Source organism: Hemicordylus capensis, chromosome 5 (assembly GCF_027244095.1).
Source record: "Hemicordylus capensis ecotype Gifberg chromosome 5, rHemCap1.1.pri, whole genome shotgun sequence".
NCBI lineage: Eukaryota > Metazoa > Chordata > Lepidosauria > Squamata > Cordylidae > Hemicordylus > Hemicordylus capensis.
The window spans coordinates 123825002-123847171 of record NC_069661.1 but is presented as its reverse complement, the minus strand read 5'-3'; the positions used below and the strand labels follow the sequence as shown (position 1 = coordinate 123847171).

The 22170-nt window shown below is 42.4% G+C and overlaps 1 protein-coding gene across 7 annotated transcripts in view; it reads left to right on the top strand.

The window, feature by feature from the left end:
- The window catches only part of RGS12 (regulator of G protein signaling 12), a 142922-nt gene that overhangs the window by 70844 nt on the left and 49908 nt on the right, over nt 1–22170 (top strand). For all 7 annotated transcript variants that reach the window (XM_053256888.1, XM_053256881.1, XM_053256882.1 and 4 more), the window contains one exon: nt 1750–1771. In XM_053256888.1, the coding sequence (XP_053112863.1) occupies nt 1750–1771 (22 nt within the window). The remainder of the gene's footprint in view (nt 1–1749; nt 1772–22170) is intronic.

Here is a 22170-nt window from a genome sequence, read left to right as displayed (position 1 = left end):
CATCTGGTGAGCCACTGTGAACAGGATGCTGGACTGGATAGGCCTTGGGTCTGATCCAGCAGGGCTGTTCTTATGTTCAAAGTGACAGTTTACATAATGTAAACACCTTTGCTTTAAGACTAAAGTGGCAGTGTCTCTAGTACGGCTTTAATCTTGGTTTTTCTTCCATTGTGGATGTCTAATGTCAGCCAGGACAGCAACAGAAGTTGTGTGTCTTAAGGCTAAGACCTCCTCTTCCTCTGAGCCCCATTTGCCTTGATCCAGTCCATGGACTGGGCAGGGGCATGTCTTGTGTAGGTTTCCCAGCCGGGGCTGGGGCAGAGATAGAGGTTTAATTTCAAGGAATAGGGCATGGAGGAAGGAAATGGGGTTTTTTTATATGGGCAGAGACCCAGAGAACATTTTTATTGTAAGCAGAAGGATTAAATGAGCAACATCACCAACCATAATTAACCATGCACTGCAATGTTTGCCAGTAGTTACATAGGGATATGTTTAGAAAGAAAATTTCAAAAGAGAATAAAGGGGAGTGGGGTGGAAATGAAAAAGGTTGTGTTCTAAGAAAAGCATGTAGTCATTCAGACAATTATATTTTTGGCTGTAAGTGAAAATCAAAGACAAATTGATACATTTTTAGATCACTTGCACAGGAGAAATTTTAAAGTGTGTTATCTCCCCTGTCCCCCCGCCCCCAGAAATACAGATATTTTTCTGGATGTTTTCACTGTCTGATGATCTTTTCTCTTAAATTTGAAGAGAATCTTTCTTTAATAGAGATTTTTGCAAACCGAGATTCGTGCCCTGTTCGAAGCCGAAATAGTTCATGCTGCCCTGAACCTGTTCGGCGGTTCGAGTATGGCATGGTGGTGAGTGGGATCTTTAAAAGTGACTACAGCAGGTCCTGCTTGCCTGCCATTCCATGCAGTTTCCTGCTGTGATGGTGCTTTCCCCAATAGCCTGTGTGGAGTAGTGGTGTGCACGGAACCAGCGCCTGCCAGTTCAAAGGTGGGGGCAATCTCTTTAAGGATGGGGGAGGGTACTCCTACCCCTCCCACCACATTTCCCCTGCTGGTGCTGCCTTTTAAAATGGTCCAGTGGGGCAGCCGCCCTGCCACCCTGGTGCCTCCTCGGATTGGAAGTGGCCAGAAGTTGCCGTTGCGTGTGTCATGTTCACTCGTATACACACCATGACGTGCACATGTGCAGCAACAACTTCCGGTCGCTTCCAGTCCAAGCAGGCACCAGGGTGGCAAGTAGGTACACTGCCACCTTGCCAGACCATTTTAAAAAGCAGCGCCAGTGTGGGAAATGTGGAGGGAGGGATAAGGGCACCCTTTCCCATCCTCAAAGAGATTCCCCCCTCCTTTAAACTGGCCAAATCACCAGTCTTTCAAACCGGTTTGGAGGCCCATTAATGGCCTCCAAACTGGTTCTGTGCACATACCTGGTGTGGAGGCCATGTGTATTCCAGCGCCACATGCAGGCTGTTGGGAAGAGCTTTATGGAATGGCAGGTGATTAGGTAAGGACCTACTGTACTCACATTTTAAGGTCCCCCACTACGCACTCGAATCGCCGGACCAGTTTGACGGCAGCACAAACCAGTTCCACTTCAAACGTTCGTGCATATCTCTAATCTTTTAATATGAAAATTATTTAATCATTTGATTCCTTTTATTCAGCAGTGGTACTTATTTATGGATACTTAGGTGTAACTCATGCTTTGTATTTTTTCTCTCTTTCTTTGCAGTCTGCAGCTGTGTCTGATGGAGGTAAGCTAAAGATTATGACTCCTTACATTTCTATTATTGCAACAGCTGCACCCTTAGCAGCAAGCATAGTCATAAGCTCAACTAGAGTAACTTCACATTTTGACTGAATACACCTTGCAATGCATATTGCAGAGCAGACAAGAGCAGTGAGTAAAGCACAAGTTAGTCTCAAGGCCAGACAGGGAGCTCATCACAGCAATCACCAAGAAATAACATTCAGAGGGTTGCCACTGTCCATTTCTCGCCACAACACTATCTTACAAACAAAACAAACCACAACACAAGGAAAGCAGGTACCAAGGTTTTGTCTTTGTCAATCTGAGATCCAGCAAAACCAGATAGTTATAGCAGCAATAGCACAACATTGCTGAGGGGGGAAAACACAAACTCAAATCTTCCTTGATTCCTTCCTCCTCTCCTGATGTATCCAAGAGACTATTAGGGCTCTTTCTGACTCCCAGGCCCTTTTGAATACATTTTGAAATTCCTTACTTTTGTTTACCCCCAGCCAATGGGGGCACAGTTGCCCATGACAACGCTTGATTTGTATGATAACAAGCCAACCAAGAAGCAAGGAGATTGCAGGCCAATTGGAAGCCAGTGCCAGAAAACGGGGGGGAAACAGGCATCCAAAATGGCACTCGGAACATCAAAACATTCCGATTGAAATGGGGGTGGTTCTGCTCTGAGCTCGTAACAGGCCCTTTATTTAAATGGTGTTCTGTTTTGAGCTCGAAACACTCAAAATTATCTGTTTCGAGTTGGAACGTTTCACCATCAAAACATTCTGCACATCCCTAGCAAATATGCATCTAGCTGATTATGTTAATAGTCTCAGGAAACATTGTCTTGGTCATTGTTGAACTGTTACTCTCTGAGATCAAAACATACCCATTAAGTTTGTGGCCAAAGTAGGCTGGTCACACTCTTAGTGTATCATACTCAAAAACCCTTTGGGGACAAATGCACAGGCTGACTTCTGCTTTGTCAATTGCTTAGCTGAACCTTGAAAAAGTAAAATGACCCAGCCATTGGTGGAAAGGATGCCTAGGAGGCATAAATCTTACTACAGTATTTTATTCTTACAGGCCCTCTGAGGTAATTCTGAGCATTTTTAGATTGTGAGGCACGGGGACCTGTTTTCTCACTCTGTGTTAAGCACCATGCACACAAATTGCACTCTATCAATAATTACAATATCTCTTTGGTTCTATCATGGTTTAATTCTGGCAGGACTTCAGGATGTCAGTACAGTACAGATTTTTGCAAATGAGCTTTAAAGTGGGCAGGGGTAAAAAGTACAAACAATACATTCAACACCATTCTTGGTTTTTTAAAGCATTTAAAAAAAAGAAATTCACAATTGCAGTATTACACAATTGCACTATTACAAAAAAATCATAACAATTGAGGTGCCCTTTGTGAGGGCACTTGTTATTTGGTTGTGATGTGCTTCTACTACAAAAAGAAAACAGAGCTGGAATTCCCCCCAATCTCTTTTCAATATTCCAAAAACATACCTCTGGAACAATAAGAGTTTGACATGTTGAGTTCTGTTAAAGTAAACATATCCAGTAGAGCAGAATCTCAAAATCTGGGTCAGAAGACAGATTAGTAAGCATCCCTAATATATAGTGGCTGACATCCAGACCAAGTTACTCAGTGTTACTACTCTGTTGCTACTCAGGAGTTAGTCTAAAGGACTACTAAATTTCCATAGGATTTCCTGTAGTAAATTTAGTCATGTTCTTAAGAAACCTGAAGGTAATTCATGAAACTTATGTGGCCACATGATAAGATCATAAACAAGGAAAGGCCAAGCCTCCATTTTGAAAATTGAGCTTGCAAAGTTTAGTGCTTCAAACAAGATTTCTTCTCCTAAAAATTGCAGTAGCAATTTCTTTATTTTTAAATTATTGTGAACACCTTGGAAATACTTTGTATTGAACGATGAGTTATAAATTTATCAAACATATAAATCTCTCCCAATTCTTTGCTTCTCTGTAATCAAATAATAATGGTAAAGCTAGAGGGGATATGGGAAAGTACTACAGTTTTAAGGGTTGCAATTCTAACAATCCAGGAAAAATTCCTTTCATACCATTTATCTAAATCTTTTGAAATACTGTTTAATAGACTGCCATAATTTGATTTAAGGTCACTTGGTTCCAGGCTGTTAAAGACCAAAATCAGCACTTTAAATTGAGCCCAGAAGTGAATTGGCAAACAGTGCAGTTGTTGTAGAATAAGAGCAACATGGCCCATACGCCTCATCCTAGCATTACCCTGGCATCTAAATTCTGTACTTGCCGAAGCTCTAGGGCCGTCTTTAAACATAGTGGAACTCTTCCCTTAGGCCAGAAAGAGGGCAGTGATGTTATTGCAACCATTAGTTGTGTTTTAAAGAGAAAATATTGGGGAAATATTGCTTTTGTGGTAGTGCTATCTCTTGCCTGCTCTCTTTGACTGAGTAGCAGTTGCTCCTGCATAAATAGGAGTAAATCATGTGTCTGATTTAATCAGCTGAAACTGCTCTCACTGATCTTCTGTTGTTCTGAATAGCCAAAGCTCTAAGGGGAAGATGTCTTACCACACAAATTGCAGTAGAAATAATCTATTTCACCTTATGGACTGCATTATCTGGGAGATAAAAGCAGCAGTAGTACCAAAGCTAGTTTTAATTTGCTGCAGAGTTAGTTCATGAACCAGTATATATGAGCATGCACACACCTCACTAACTGTACAGTGACTTTCTTCTATTTATCAGGAGAAAAACAATTGTCTCTATACATGCCAGTATAGGTCCTTTCAAGTTGCTGTTGCTGGGGTGTCTCTGTGTTGTGAGCCCTTTTGGGATAGGGAATGATTTCTTCCTTCCTTTTTGATATGCTACACGAGGGGTGTGTGACCTTCAGGAACATATTTCTGAAAGCCAGGAAGTACTCTTGGAGGGGAGAGCAACAAAATTAGCTCTCCCCGGGACATACTTGTCTGTGGGACAAGCCTTTTGCTGAGCTCTGCAGCAGCTGTTCTGTGAAGGCACACCTCTTGCTTCACCCTCCTAATGCTGTGGAACATGTGGGCCAGTCTAGATAAGTGTGTTTAAGCACTTAAGCATGTGAGGGATAGAGGTGGTCTGGAACAAATGGCAGGGTGATGTCAAGTGGAGAAAAAGAGAGCAGGGAAACCCTACTTGTGTGGAAAGAGTCACCACTTGTGTAAGAGTATTTGCATAACACTTAAAAAAAAGATTAAGTTCATGTACACAAATAGGCTGGTCATTGCTTCCCATCAAAGCTTTTAATTCGTAGATTTTATCAGCTGTACTTTTGATCTTTAGGACCTTATTTCTAAAACTCCTTAATTTTAACATAGCATCTGTGAACTATGTTTTTATTTTCTTGTGTTGACTACCAGGAAAGGTAGTTGTGCAACATTAATTTATAAGTTACATTGCTTTTCTTCACTGCCTGAGTGCAGCTGCTGTACTTGCATTCCAGTGTGATGTGAATAATTCATGTTCCTTTAGCAACGGCGGTTAAAGGTCCTTCCTTTAAATTATTTATGTAGCATTTATAATGCTTTGTGTTAAGCACGTTCAGGTTATCTCTGTGGCTTTAAGGGAAAATAAGGATTCAGCTCAAAAATACATAATTTGTATGTTGAGTATCCATTTGATGAAAATGCAGTAGTATAGTGGGAGGTGTTACAGAAGAACAATGTTCCAAACTGTTCAGAGAACATCTACCAAGCATACTCTAGGAGATTGCACCTGCGCTAGGTATGGATACAGAAGGATGGTTTTCAGTGAATGGTTTGAAGTATTTGGTTAAATGGCACTACAGTGGCTCCTACCAGCTCTATCCAGGTAATATCTTCAGTGATGCTGTAGGTTAACCTTTTTTTCTTTTTTTAAAAGAAATAAAGGCATTCTTAGTAGGATTGTGCTGACCACTGTAAAAAAAAGTTTTCTTGGAAGCTATTTGTTTGAGAAGATAGCTAGAACAAATTTCTGCTTAAATATTTTCCGTATGATCCTATTAAAAATCTTTCAAAAAGCACTCAATCAAGGATATTTTATAAAAAGAGCTCGGCTTTGTATAGTGTCTATGAAGCCAGCCAAAAAAAATTTTTCATGGATAAATAGGAAATTTTACTGGCTTTCCCTTTACATGCAATTACAAATTCCCCACTGTTCATTTTTATTTGTAACTCTTATAGAAATGTTTTCTCCTATTACATGATGAAGAGGATTCACTCTTCTGTGTGTATAAAGTTGCTTTTAAATAATCAGAAGTTGCGTTAGATTCTGCTACAGGTTTGAATACAGAGTAATGGAATTAATTTAGCAGGGTACTAGTTCTTCATTTTAAAATCATGTAGGCTCTGATCTGCAGGAGCAGGTTTCACAGAGGGTAGCTATATTTCTTAGTCAAGCCCTGTCCCCATCTATGTGTAAGCACAGGCATGCCCACAACTATGGGACATTAGAATGAATGGGGATTTTATGTACCTGCCATATAACCCCATCCAACCCAACCCTCTCTGCACCTTGCACATTACTAATTCTCCAAGCAAGAAGAGGCAGGCTGGGTGCTGAAATGAGATTCATGAACAGTCCTCTCTTTTCCCCTAATGTCTCATCACGGTACCTGCATGTGTGCTCGTGTGTGTGTGTGTTTATGTAGGGGGAAGAACAGGTCTTTATTGAGTTCTGTCGGAATCTTCTGAACACAGTGCTGCATCGATTTTATTGATTTTCTGATAGTTGTATTTTTAATTTGAGATTAGCTATATTGGGCAGCAGCTATATAGGAAGGTGCTGAAAAGGCATCATCTCATACTGTGCGGGAGATGGAATTGGTAAACCCTTCCTGTATTCTACCACTAAAACCGCATGGCTCTGTGGTTGCCAGGAGTCAACACCGACTGGACGGCATGACCTCACTAACTGGACAAAGTTAGTTGCCTATCTACTTTGATCTGTCTTTTGAAAGAAAAAGATGAATCCTAAAAAATGATTAATAGTAAACTCATGATACAAGTGCATCATGTCCATTTTGTTTTGAATGTAAACATAAATTTGTTACAGTAGTGTGAAAAGTTTTTAATAAATATCTTATTTCCTATATTTCATTAAGGAATAAGCATGTTTTACTTTGAAAGGAAGCAAGGAACAATACTGCAGTGTGCTATTAGCTGTGACTATACACTGATGAAATAATATCCAGTAAGCAATTTTTGGAAAAAATTGTTCAGCACTCCCTTTTGCTTTGCCATCTTGCTTTGCCATGTGCATATGTTACTAATGAGGAAAAGGTTTACAAATGATAGGTTTACACTGGTTAAATTTACCAGTACTTTGGGAGGAACCAAAATAAGGAGAACTAGCAGGATAAACAATAATGCATCTTTATACATTAAGCAGACCCATTGTTGACTCCTGCTATTCTAGAATCTTCTATATATCTATTATATTAATTCTCTTGGGTGTGCCTTGGAATGTGCGTCCCAGAGCCCAGCTGATTGGCTGGGCGGCGGATGCACCTGATTGGCTGAGGCACACCCAGGAGGATTGGTTGCGGTGGAGGCCAGAGGTGGCGGGCCCAGCCTGGCCGCGGAGGGAAGGCCCAGGAGGGGGGGAAGAAAGTGGTGGGGGGGACAGAAGCGGCAGTGGGGAGGAGAGGTGGCTGGGCCCAGAAGCAGAGACTGGGGCTGAAGGCGGGGGAGAGGTAACCGCCGGCCCCAAAGAGCGCACAGATGCTCTGTGCAAGGTCGGCTAGTATATATACATTTCTCTAAGGCGTACCCGTCGCTAATCCCATGTGTGTCAGCTCTTGCAAGAATTCACAAGCGAGCTGCCTGTGGGGGAGAGGAAAGTGGTGGTGGCAGCAGACAGGCTTGCGGGCAAGGTGGGAAAGAAAACATTGGTGGAGGGAAGTAAACTGCGGCGGGTGGGCAGAGAAAGAAAGTGGTGGGTGGGAAGGAGGGGGGAGAACTAGAGGCACAGATGCTCTGCGCCCAACTAGTAGGAAGTATTTATGCAAGGCTATGCATGCACTCATTTGTGCAGTCAAGGTGGCATTCATAGTTTTTCCATCACAAGAATCTGGCATGCATTGTTCATGCTTGATTGACTCCCAGTTATGATGAGAGAAATATCCTGATGCACGTAGATACAGCAGGAAACCTGGGTAAATTGCACTTTAAAATTGCTATCCAAAATGTGTTTTGCTTCCTTTAACTGTCTGGCAAAAGACAGAGCTCTGTAGGGGACTATAAAGCTGAGGGTCAAATTACACATGCTTTTCAGTGCATCATTAACTTGTGCAGTTAAGCCTGGAAAGCCCTCTTATTTAACTTTCAAACATGCCCCCAATGCACTTCACTAATCCAATGTTGAGGCTGAATGTACCACAAATAAGTCATAGAAACAACAACCTGATTGGGTTGCCTAAAACATACCAGCAGCTGCAAAGAAAAGAAACCTCTTATTTCCCTTTGGCAGTACAGGAATAAAACAGCACAATGATAAAGTCAATACTAGTGTGAGGATTTTTATATAGACAAAACAGTGACCCCCAAATTGTCAGAATATACACTGAAATTTGAACAAAATTACAAAGGGGTGGGGCCAATTGAGTATGTTACGGTTGAGGAATACATGATGTATAAAGTTGTCGAAGAGTGAAATCAAAGGTTTGTTGTTCATTCCCTCCACTTCTCCTGGTCACTTTGACCTCACTGTTTGAGCAATGGTTAAGAGAAAAGAGTTGCAAGGGGCCTGATCAGTGCAGACTTTGCACAGGGAAAGAGTTTTTTCTTTCCCCTCATGCTGGTTTCCCCAACAGAAATCACACATACCCAACAGCTATGTAGGGAAGTGCACAAAGTGTTTGTGCACTCCCGGGAGGGAGGGTGCTTTAAGGGACAGGAAGGTGCTGCCTACTTGTCAGTCCCTGCCCCCTGCTTCCCCACTGCCGGCACTCTCCAAAACAGCGGGCACGCTGGGCTACAGCATTCCTGTTTGCACCCCAATCAGCATCACCATGTTCATGGTTGACATGCGTGCCAGCCATGAACATGGTGACACGAATTGGGGTACAAGCAGGAACGCTGCATCCCAGCAAACCCACTGTTTTGGAGAGCACTGGCGGTGGCAGGTGAAGCAGTGGGGCGGGGGTTGACAGGTAGTCAGCGCTTCCCTGTCTCTTAAAGCAACACCCCCAGGTGCGCTCTTCAAACTGGTTCAAACGCTGCTTATCGAACTGGTTCGGCACTCCAGGAAGGGAGCACCAAACCAGTTCATGCATATTGTGCTCCCAAAGTGGCTATTTGCAGTAGACAGCCCCTTCCGCAGCATATAGAGACTGGGGATGCGGTGGCTTTGGAGCCATTTTTGGTGGCAAAATGGCACAAGGGGAAAGTGAATTGCTCCCTTCCCCATGCAGTATTGTTTCAACCTGGATCCCCCTAGTAGCTGCTCTTTCTTAAATAAGAGACACATCCTGGTTTAAATGTGTCTGATGATGCCACATTTAAGGAAGCATCTAGTTTGACCCTAAAATTGAAGCTTGAGTTATCCAGGCTGCCAAGGGTGTTGTGGGCTCAGTCCATTTGTTTGTTTGTTGTTACTTCAGAATATACATATACACCTCTTTCTAGTCTGTAGAATGGCTTGGAAGAAGAATACATTTCATAAAACAGTAATAACAATAACCATAATAAAATTCTCATAAAACAGCAAAACATAAGCAAATAAGAACAATACTAGTAGAAAGCAGCCAGCATCAACATAATAGATTAACAAGGTTTTAAGCGGACACCAAAAAGACCAGGATAGCATGGTTGCATCCATAAAGTTAATTGAACTTGGTACACATTTGAGCAAGCTGATATACCTTTTGCTTTGAAATCTTTACCCTGAGTAGATAGAAGACACATATTGCACTCAAGGATTAAAGAACTGTTTAATATATTCAATTTTAAAGTCCTATTCAAACATGTTGAATACTCGTACAATGAGTGTACAGTGTATACATTTACAGAACTGTACACAGGTACAGTTATTCATAAGTTATCTTGAACACAGGTACAAAATACCTGTACCATGTATTTGAGGAACCTGTACTCAGGTTCGCTTTAAACATTAACACAGGTAGAGTCATACATATATAATGTCTGAATAGGGCTTAAGAGTCTGGAACAAATGTAAAGATAGATTAAATGCCTCACCAGTTCCTTGGGAGGCAGTTTTATAGAATGATAACTCTTCAGTATGGGAGAGGTATTCACGTAAAAAGTGTGATCACCCAAGGTACTTTTAACATTTATCGAAGTACAACAGAAAATGAAATTGACATTATAACATTTTTTTTCAATATTTTCAAGCATGTTTCAGAAATGAAACAGAATTTGATAAATGTTTTAGTCTGGAGATGAAAAAAGGCTTGCTTTCCAAAATGTGAGGTCAAGGTAAAATGTGCGGTTGAATCGATGTCAATTCCTGGTGACCACAGAGCCCTGTGGTTGTCTTTGGTAGAAAACAGGAGTAGAAAACCTTTGTCATCTCCCGCGCAGTATGAGTTTATGCCTTTCAGCATCTTCCTATATTGCTGCTGCCCAATATAGGTGTTTCCCATAGTCTAGGAAACATACTAGCAGGGATTTGAACTGGCAACCTCCAGCTTGTTGAGCAAGTCCTTTCCCCACTGCACCATTAGTATTTGATGTTAATAAAACATTATTATGTAGCACCACTCTATCTAGATAATTGATAAAAGAGATTTCCAGACCATAATATTAGAAGATAAATGGAAAAGCATATGGGAAATGTAAACTAATTTAAATGGAAATATAATAGGAAAAACAATATAAAATTAGTATTTAATAATTATATTCCAGGGAGTATCAAAGAGTTGTTTAATTTTTCCAAAATGGTGTTTATTAGTACAGTATTATTATCTTAGCGCAGACCATAAACATGTTTGATAGACATGTCCAGTTACATCATGTTTTTGATAACCAATATTTAGATGGATTGGCAAGCTATTTAATATTCTACAGCATTTAACAAACTGTTACATTATATATCCAAAAGTAATCCTTCTTTGTGTGTTAAATTAAGAGACGATGAAGAAACAACATTTCATGTATTGGCCTTGGCAACGATTAGTTTCTGAACATTAGAAACAAACTCAGACTGCAGTCCTTTGCACGCTTACTTGATAGTAAACCCTATTGAACACAGTGGGACTTATTCCCACTAGACATGCATAAGGCTGCATCACATATGTAGCTTGTAATAAATGGGATAAAGCTAATACAATGATGATAATATAGAAGATCAGATTCCAAGAACATGTGTTAAATAATACTAGCTGGGCCGGGCACAGAGCACCTGCACCTCCGGCCCACCCACCGCCGCTTTTTCCTTCCCCCCGCCCCGGCACGCCCAGCTTCCGCTTCACATGCACATGTACTTTCTGTTGGTCCGGCTAGCCGGCCCACTTCCTCTCCCACCGCCTGCTTCTTGCCCCCAGCTCTGCCCGCCCACTCCTGGTAGCGGCCGCCAACTCCTGGCAGCCGGCCCGGCCCGCCGTCACCTCCTGCTGCCACTGGCTGGGTCGGGCCAGCCCACCACCACCTTCTCCTCCTGGCGGTCGGGCCAACCACTGCCGCTGCCTCCTGTTCCTGCCAGCTGACCCAGCCGGCATCCCTATTCCACCCCCGTCCCCATCGCTAATCCTATCCGGCAGCTGCTTGTGAACTCTCGCGAGCGCTGCCACACATGGGATTAGCGATGGATATGCCTAGGAGAAATAAATATATAGATAGATGTAAGAAGACATTGGGAGAGAATATTTCATTTTCTGACAATGTTGGATATTGTCTTACTTCACTGTGCAGAATTCAGATTAGTGAAATATGACTAAGCACAATTGAAATCGATGAGATACATTAATCACGAGTTGCTTAAGTGCCATTTAGTTCAATGAGACTTAATCTGGATGCTGGTGCTACCAGCATTCAATAACAACTAGACCAAATCTACATCTGTTAAATGATGCCACAGCTGATGACTAATCAGGTCAGTATTCCCTCTGGGCTGGTTCCAGATTTTCCACAATTGATTACATAGCAATCTCACCAGGTTTATTGACCCATCTAGAGCAATTTTAAATTGCTAGCCATTCAGGTAGTAGGGATGTGCACAGAACCGGCGCTTGCCGGTCCAAAGATGGGGGCGATAACTTTAAGGGTGGGGGAGGGTGCTCTTACCCCTCCCACTGTGCTTCTCCCGCTAGTGCTGTGCATTCACACTTTAGGAGTGTGGCAGCGTACCTCCCTGCCACCCTGTTGCTTCCTTGGACCAGAAGTGAACGGAAGTTCCTGGTGCACATCATACATGTGCATGCAAGGCCGGTGGGGGAAACATGGTGGGAGGGGTAAGAGCACCCTCCCTTGCCCTTAAAGTTATCTGCTACCACCCACCTTTGAACCAGTTCAAATGCCAGTCTACGGAACCAGTTCGGCGCTCCTAGAATGGAGCGCCTAACGGTACAATGCACATCCCTTCTGGATTGTGACCATCTCCCTGCAGAGTTACATCTCAAGTTCTTTGGAACCCTTTTACCTGCAGAACCAACCAAATTTTCAAATTTAGCATTTGAGGTACAATCCTCTTGTATAACATGGTCTGAAAAAACAGAGGAACAAGTTGCTTTAACGCTGAATTCTGAAACTCTTGTCCTTCTCCATTCAGTACTACTGGCTGAATGGACAATAGCTTCTTAGATCACTATGGTAAAATTGTACAGGCACTGCATACAGTGTTAACTTCTACCAAATTTCTGAAGGACCATGGTGCTTCCTATTGCTCTAAGAGTTGGTTGATACAGATTGCATTAAAGCTAAAAGAATGCTTTTAGTGCATACCAAACAGATAGGGATCATCCGTCACTTTCCTCCCCACAGATACAGATACAGAAAAAGCAAAACAAACCACTGTTGAAAACCAAAAAGAGAGATACCATGAGACTGCCTTGGCAACAACTGATAGCAGCATTGAAATCCCAAAATCCATCCCTGTTCTGACATATGGTTGCTTCCCATCCGTCACGTAGGCTGTCCCACTCTGTTTGTATGATACCTGCACCTATATGTTGTATAAGAGAGATGAAGCAGTTGTCACAGTCTAGATCTGTATGTGGGCCAGTTGCCAGAGTGACCACCAGTAACTTGCACTGAAATAGAATCCTTGGTGAGGCAGCTTAAACCTGGCAAAACCCCTGGCAATGACTACATATCCACAGAAGTAATTAGAAATAATTTGGCATGGTGGACCCAAGTCCTGGCCTCTCTTTTTTCTTTTATTGACGGGACTGCATGTGTCCCAAAGGACAGGGGAGTAGCGATAATAATTCCAGTCTATAAAAAGGGCAAAAGGAAGCTACCAGAAAATTACCAACCTATTAGTCTTTTAAATATAGCGAGCACAATGCTAGGCACCTATATGGATGTTTACTGTACTGGATGGACTCTGAAACTATCCTGGCGGAGGAGCAAACTGGATTCCACACAGGTCGCTCTGTTATGGATCCTGCTTTAGTGTTACAACACCTAGTAGAAAAATACACTTCCAAATCTAATTCTGCTCTATATGCAGCATTTGTTGATTTTAGATCGGCTTTCAATCTGCTCCCCAGAGAGAAACTTTGTTGTAAGTTGAGATCAACAGTAGACCACTATCTGCTTCTTCTGATGTTTAAATTATATGAAAACTCCCATGTAAGGTTGTGTTGCAGCGCGCAGGGACTTCTCACCAAAGAAATACCATTGTTCAGGGGAGTCAGACCAGGTTGTATCCTGGCTCTGTTGTTGTTTAACTTCTATATCAACTCTCTTGTTCCCCATTTAGGCAATCTTGACCATCATCCACCAAAACTAGCAGAGAAACACCTTGCCATACTTGTATATGCAGATGATGCTGATATACTCTCACAAAGTCCAATAGGCCTAAGAAGAGCTTTGCACTCTCTTTCCACCTATTGCGATGAACAAGCTTTAAAAATAAATAATAACAAAACTAAGATCTTGGTGTTTGCAAAGAGAGCAAAGATTCAGAATTGTTCACTAAATGGGCATAGGCTAGAACAAGTTAAGCATTTCAAATACTTTGGTGTAATCTTCCAGGCCTAAAACAGAAGGGGTACACATAGAGAATATGTAAAGCAGAATGCACACAAGAGTGCACAAGCAATTCAATCTTTCCACCGCTCTAGGGGCACCCAATTTCTCCCTTCCGCAATAAAACTATTTTCCGCCAAAGTATGAGCACAGCTCCTATATCAGGGATTCTCAACCTGGGGTCCCCAGGTGTTATTGGACTTCAACTCCCATAATCCCCAAACAAAGGCTACTGGGGCTGGGGATTATGGGAGTTGAAGTCCAACAACATCTGGGGACCCAAGGTTGAGAAACCCTGTCCTATATGGAGCTCAACTTGGCATGTACTCTAACTTCTTTAAAGTGGAATCTGTGCAGTCTAAGTTCTTGAGGAACATTTTTCAAGTACCCTGGTGTGTGCCTAGTGCTGTTCTTCGTCTGGAAGCAGGACTGCTTAAAGTGGAGGCCAGAGCATGGGTTAACATCTTTGAATTCTGGCTAAAGCTGGTCTCCCACCCTGTAGGTTTAGTCCCACTTGTGCTAATGGATAACTACCACTCAAGATGGAAAACGGTTGGAGGAAAGGTTGCATAATTATGGTTTCTCCCCTTCTGCATTGATAAATCTGGAAAATGCCAGGGCCAACTTCAGGCAAAGAATATATGATATGGAGCATCAAATTGACCAGGGCTGTATTCCTCTTGGTGTCCATTTGGGCAACCAAGTTCTGAGTTCCAAGCCTGCTAGATAGCTAAACTTGATAACTGTATCAAAATAGAGCTTTGATACAGGCATGATATGAGGCCTTAAAAACAGCAGTCCTGGGAGGATCAAAAACCCCTACAAAGAATGTACTTGTCACTGCAACTCAGGAGATATAGAAATGATGGCAATTGCTCCTTTATTGTCAATTTTACCGAGGCATAAATATATAACTCCTTTTATTAACTGTCATCCAGGTTGCACAGATTTTTACAGTCTCGATTAACTTTTAAAGACCAGAATGACCCAAGCTCTTTTAATGTGGCTGGCTTCTGTTTAATAACCAATAAAATTTGCTAGGAGTTAATTAAGAATCAAATCTAGCTGATCAATGTTGGTGTTTAAACCTCTGTATCATAACCCTGATGGTTTATTTTGCTTGGCTTCTGTTTATAAATATAGCTATTGTACTGGTCTGTGACTATAATAAAGGATTGATTGATTGATTGTAACAACTGAAGTTGTTTATGTATTATGTATGTAATATAAATACATTTTTTTAAGTATAACTACAAGGCCAGTTAAAAAGTTAGCAAACCCAAACCTTGGCCTCTACAGTCTACCTACCATGATACTTTAGGGTTAGCAAAAGGAATGGTTACTCTTAATAGGTTAGCCAACACTCAGCCTATGTGAAAAAGTTCTTGTTAAAAGTGAAAGCATTAGATAAAAAAGGAAACCGTCTGTTCTTCCATTATTAGCACTCACGATGTGCCATAGAGTAGATTCTATCTAAAGATGTATGTGGGAGGGATGCATGTGTGTGTTTAATCATTTGATGGCAGAAGAATTCAAGTGTTGTCTCCAAAATGTGTGTTCTCTTTATTATCTTGAATAGTCCTTGTACATAGTCAGATTTGTATGAAATTTATTTGTGCATTATTCTCAGGTGCATATAAACACTTAATAAAGCAATGCAATACATAATCTCTTCTCATTGAAGAGATATGATATAATTCTTCACACATCCATCTGACCTACTTTTCAGCATCTCTCCTCCTTTCCAAACCTGTCTTCTGAGTTAAATATCTGCAGATTTGAAAGGCATTTGCAAATAGGTCCCAATCCATTAAATAATTTATCACTTAAACCAAGTCACAATCTCTGTGATTAAGCTACTTCAAAGTGCAATCTAGCAGTTCTAGGAAGGGAACTTTGTGCCACATTTTGCCTTTGTCAGGTTTTTATATACTATATATTATTCTTCACATCTCCCCAGCTGGAAGCATTTTATATTGCTTTTGCAGAGTTGCTTACTGGGGAAAACCTTAACATTCTGGATTAATACCAACAACAATCTACACACACACACACACACACACATATATCTGGCTTGCACTCACTACATTTAACTCCCAATGTCATTCAGAGGAATCTCCTGAAATGTGTTTTGTGATTTGTTCCAGATACAGCAAGATTATGTGAATCGCTCTTAAAACTGCTATCCAGATAGCTTCATCAGTGGTTTGTGCAGATAGAAAAGGGTGTCAAAATCACATTCTCCGTGGTTGACATCATATAATTGTCAGGGTGTAATCTACTCTTATGCTACCTGCAGTTTTCCAACAGGAAGAATTGAAAGAGTCAATACCATCATTGCCTTTCTCCTCCTCCACAGGACTTAAAAGCTAGCTATCCAGAGCCCTACAGAACAACCTTCCTTGGCCAGCCAACTCACCTCCTAAAGGCTACCCATGTCTGTTTCTTTCTTCCAGCCTCATGAAATGCTTCCCCCTAGTGCTTCTCCCATCATAAAGAAAGCTGGGTCATCACACCTCCCCCAGGCCAGACCAATGGGAAGAAGGGGGCATCTCCTGGTGATGTCATGCGCAAAGGGGGCATGACCTCGAGCTCTGAAGAGCCCGAGCAGCACTTTCTTATCATTTCAGGCAACACTTGCTGCCTGAAAGCACCTATTCTCCTTTTCTGTCCCTCTCTGGAGGAAGAGAGAGGGAAATAGATGCCTTCAGGTAGCAAATGCTGCCTGAAAAGGACAGGGAAGCACTTGCTCGGGGCTCTTAGTAGCCCGGGTGTGGGTGGGGGGAGTTCGCTCAGGGCTCTTCTGGAGCCCGGGCCACGCCCCCTTGAGAGCATCAGGGATGTGCATGGGACGTTGTTGGAGGGGCCGCCGGATGGGTCTGGAACCAGGCTGCTGCTCAGCTGGCTCAGCTCCTGTTACTGAGTGGATGATAAAGAGATTAGTAGGAGGCAGAGTTGCATCGTCCTACTTGTGCCAATAGCTTTTTTGAATGTTTGCACCTGATGATGGGTCTTAGAGGCAGGATTGGGATTCTGCTGGTATACTGCCCACTCACTGCCTCTAATCTACCTGCTTTTGCTGACAGAGGCAGTCTTGGACTTCGCCAGACTGATTGTTCTGTGGCATTTCAGCATTCACACGGAGGGCTGTTTAGCTGGAATGGCTTTAGGAGTTCATGGCCTGCATGACAATCATGGGTCTGTCTCAGTTGATATCTGGCTCCACTAACATTGTGGGGCACACTATTAACAGTGTTTTCTGCCATGCAGGATCATGGTGATCTGTGTGGTGAGACAGTTTGATACAACTCTTTTGTAATGGACCGATCACTACCTAATATGGTTTAGAGTTATTGGGACTCCTGACCTCTTCAGGTATAGGGGACTCTGTAGGATCACTGTTCCTCTCCTTTGCTGTCAGCCTATGGAGATGCACAGGATACCGTCCTCCATATTGTTTACCATCTACTTGATGCCACTGGAAGAGATCATCCAGAGATTTGGGATGTGATGTCACCAATATGCAGGTGACATCCTACTCTTTCTATCAGATCTCAGGGAGGCAATGGAAAATCTAAACCAATGTCTGAATGCTCTGATGAGCTGGATGCAGACTGAGACTTAATCCATATCTTACAGAGGTGTTTTTAGTCAGTAGGAAAGCCAATCCAGGATTGGGGTAGTACTCTACAATGGCCTGGATGGAGTAACACTCCTCTGAAAGACCAGGTTTGCAGTCTTCTGAACCCACCTTTGCTCCTGGATGGTTGTGGCTGTGGCCAGGAGTGCCTTTGCACTGCTTTTGCTTGGTACACCATCTGTGACTCTTCCTGGAGAAAGCAGGTTTGGCCACTGTACATATGCTTTGGTCACATCCTGACTGGACTATTGTAGAACACTCTATATGGGGCTGCCTTTAGAATAGTGTTTTGAAACTGCTCTTGGTACAGAACAATTGATTGATTCTACTCATACCCACTTTTCAGCCATGATTAGCTCCTAGAGCTGCTTACATTTAAACATTCATCAGAAGATCATAAGTAACTGGGTATGTGTGGTGAGGAGAGGAGCTTGGTGGTTTGCATCTCACCATTCCAGCTTCATGATTTTCTTTCTCACATTATTTGTTGGTGCTATCAGTCACTGGAGATCATGGTGGGGGTGACTAACATCTTGGATGTTAATCTGCCACTCTTACCTCCAACCTTCCAGCTGTTGGTGGATGCTAGCTCTGTGGCATCTGTACCTGATGAAAAGGGCATCCCTCCCAGAAGGGCATCCCGATCTAAAACAAACTGTGTAATGCAGATGACCTTCCTCAGAAGGGATCCAGTAGCTGTTAGGGCTGGTAGAATACAGCTTTAAAGCCCTAAATGGTTTGGGTCCAGAGTATCTGAAGAACCACCCAGATTCAAGAACACCCTCTCCCAGGAGACCAGTCTAGCCCCATCCCTTTCAACTTTTAGATAAGATCATCTTGTCTAGGTAAACCTTCAGTTTGCTACAGTTTTTCAGTAAAATAAGATTGAAAAACTCCCAATATGCTCGAGTTCTCTTTCTCTTGCCAAGGACATTTTATTTTTCATATTTATATCTTACTCTTCCTCCAAGTATCCCAGAGTGGTACTCAACAACCCAATATGATATGTTAGGCTGAGAGATAAGTGATTGGCCCAGAGTTACCCAGTGAATTTCATGGCTGAATGGAGATTTGTACTTGGGTCTTCCTGATCCTAGTCCAACACTCTAACTACTTCACTATGCTGGCTTTAGTTCAAGATAAACATGATGGTATGGTTTTAAATTGTCCCACATAAAAGCATAATAAAATAATAATGTGATGTTCGCTTGACTTCATTATTATACCAATTCCCTATATTTGCCATATCATTAGCTATAAGGTGCTGGTGATGGTTCTGCTCCTGCAAGACATGCCAGAGGGATAGACTGCAGTGAGTTCATAGAACTGGAAGAGATCAAAGCTTTTATGGACCAACCTGACACACAGAGGCCAAAAGTTCATCCTACACAACCCAGACTGCTGCATGAAGGCTTCTCAAAAGATAACCTAGAACCAGCACTTCTTGAAAATGTGCATTCAAAGAAAGGGAGTGTAGCAAATAAGCCTTAACTCAGAGCAGCTCACAGGAGGGAACTATTTGGTGAGTCATCCCCCCCCCCCACTTCCCAGACGGGTCTGAGTGGGCTTCCCTGTAAAATTTACTTTAGATCTCCAGGAGAGTAAAATGCTGCCTCTACCCCCAAGGCTTGGAGTGGAATATCCCAGGGAAACTCTCTTAACTTTGCTAACAAGCAAAGTATGGAAACTTAGTTCCACGTGCATAGGTACATAGGAAGCTGCCATATACTGAGTCAAGAGCATAGGTCCATCTAGCTCAGTATTGTCTGCACAGACAGGCAGTGGCTTCTCTAAGGTTGCAGGCAGGAATCTCTCTTGGCCCTATCTTGGAGATGCCAGGGACGGAACTTGAAGCTTCTGCTCTTCCCAGAGCGGCTGCATCCCCTAAGGGGAATCTCTTACAGTGCTCACACATCAAGTCTTCCATTCATATGCAACCAGTGCAGACCCTGCTTTACTAAGGGGACAAGTCATGATTGCTACCACAAGACCAGCTCTCCTCTCCTGGCAAGCGATCCATGGAGACTGGTTTTGCACCAAAGGAGCACCCCACTCCCTCCCAGAGTTAACCAAACACTCTATGAGGCTTTGGAAGGGAAAAAACCCCAAGAAAAACGTTTTATTAAAAAGGCTACAAAACTAGGTTGTCTTAAGCTTCCATTTTAGGTTGCATTTAGCAACGCTTAAGTTGTTACAGAGTCTTTTTCAACGCCCTAGGTGCTTTCAGCGTAGGCTAGTGTTTCTTATTTTAGCTATGTTTGCAGATAAGCAATAATAGAACAGTGTCAGGGATATGCAAGGCACATACAGAAAAGCAAAATTAATTTCTGACACACAGTCTGACTAAACAAACTGTTCCCTGTGCTGGGTTCCTGAAGCCATAAGCCAAGTCTACTTGTCCTTGAACTCACCAAACTCCTGATGAGAATCAAGCCTCCTGCATATCTCTCACCCTGAGGGATTATCCTGCAGCCTCCGCCATAAGGCAGTCGATCTCATGCTAGTCTGCACTCTCTGCACAGACTTCCTTTCTTCATTCCAGAATTCCCAGCAACAGCTCTCCTGTCCCACTCACCTGGTGTACTGATTGGTTGACCTGGAGTTCACCAGCCTGTCAGTCAGGACAAGGGCTCACTTCCTGTTAACTCTTTAGAGGGTGGGGAGACTGGTCACTACTGGGTCGTATTTACAATGCTTGGGTTATTCCTATTTACTGACACATTCGATGAGCCAAGAAGGTAACAGGTACAGCTACTATGAATCTAGAAAAGGGTGGCAAAGATTTGTCAGCTGACCAGGACTGTATCATACAATATACACTGTATTTAGCAAGTTGGATATAAGTCTTTAATATTTTTCCATAATTTTGATGCTTGGGTTAGATAGCAAAATGGTCTTAGAAATGTCTAAAATATTTAAATAAAATAGTAATCCACCACATGATTTTCTTTAACTACCCAGAACAATTCTCCTGAAGGGAGCTTCATAGTGAGATGGCGGTGAAGAAAGCTGCCTTCCCATCTGCCAGCCAAATCCACCTCTAAATCTAGCCTGATTCAGACATTATGCTGTAATTTGAATGTACAGATGTCTGTGATTGTTTGAATGACTGTATTTGTATTCATTTTAAAAGTGAACCTGGATACAAACCGTTCAAGTGCATGATACAGATAGGAAGTTTACTTCTGTACCTGCATTCAGCTTAACATGTGAATGACTGGGGTGCCTAGCACCCACCAAACCCCAAGGCAATTGGAGACTCCTGCAATTATTGGTGAATTTTTAAAATTTTTGAAATTTTTTTATTCCTCCCATAGGGAATAATGGGGATTTAAGGGTGCCCCATCCCCTGCTTTGGGGGGTGCCAGGGCACTCCAAAGTGGGTCTGGGGGTATGGCAGGTATGGCCTCAACTCCCCCCAGGCACCCCCAAGTTGATAGGCATTATTGTTGTTTAATCAGAAGTTTTTTAAGAATTAATTTTGGGCTCCATAGGAAAGCATGAGATAGAGTCTTCCATTGAAATAACACAATTCGCACATCCCTACTCTCCAGCACTTTGCATGTACATTTCTTCACAAGGACTAAACAAAATGTTGTCAAAAACGCATCCATCAACCTGACTCTCACTGAGCCCTAACTTAGAGTCCTTGATTATCACCTTTAGCAACTCTGGCTTTTCTTTAATTCAGCCTCAGGTCTTGTTCTCTCCAGTTCTTCGTGATTTTAGCTCTGCAAAGATTACACTACTCTGCCAGTGATTAAACAGCTCTGTGTCAGCAATTCTTCAGATCTGGATCGTGATCTGTTGCACTCATAAGAGTGGGTTCTGTGCCTGTGCGGGACCATTCAGGCAGAACTGACTAGCTCCTCGAAGCGTTTAGCCCCACCCCTTGCACGTGGTGCATTTTCTCAGTTTGGATGGGCTAGCATTTTCTCCTCAGTTTCTTTCTGCCCTCATTGTGTCAACACCTCAGACAGTAAGCTCCTTGTTCCAGAATAGTTTTTTTGTTCTTAAAAGTACAAAAATAGTTTAGTTTTTCATGTGTTGCAACTCGTACTGGACCAGACTATTCTTATTCTAAATACTCATAACTTAGTCAAAATGGATGGATGATTTATTTGGTTACAACCTAGGATTGGACTTGGAATGGACTTTACTTCACATACTTGAGTATTTCCCTCTTATTTCTCTATCCAGTCATGAAAAAGAAAAATACTTTTAAGCACTGTGTTTGCTGCTGAACTCCAAACACTGGGTGACCATGATTTGTGTTTACTTTGTTTGAAGGAAGAACACAACACCTCAACCTGTAAAATGTGTTTAACTTTCTCTCATCACACAAGAAAAAATAGAGCACTACAGCTAAGAGCTGCCCTTTACAATGAAGCACTCTATGCCTAGATCTCTGATTGATGCTCCAGTGCCCTCAAAATCGGGTACGGTGTCAAAGTTGACATCGGGCATGATACCAAAGCCAAAGTTGGGGACTGCCGCCAAGCAGTCTAAATCCTCAACCCGAACTTCCGCAGCAGCCACTACTGGCACATTTAAAGTGCCAAAGCCGCCT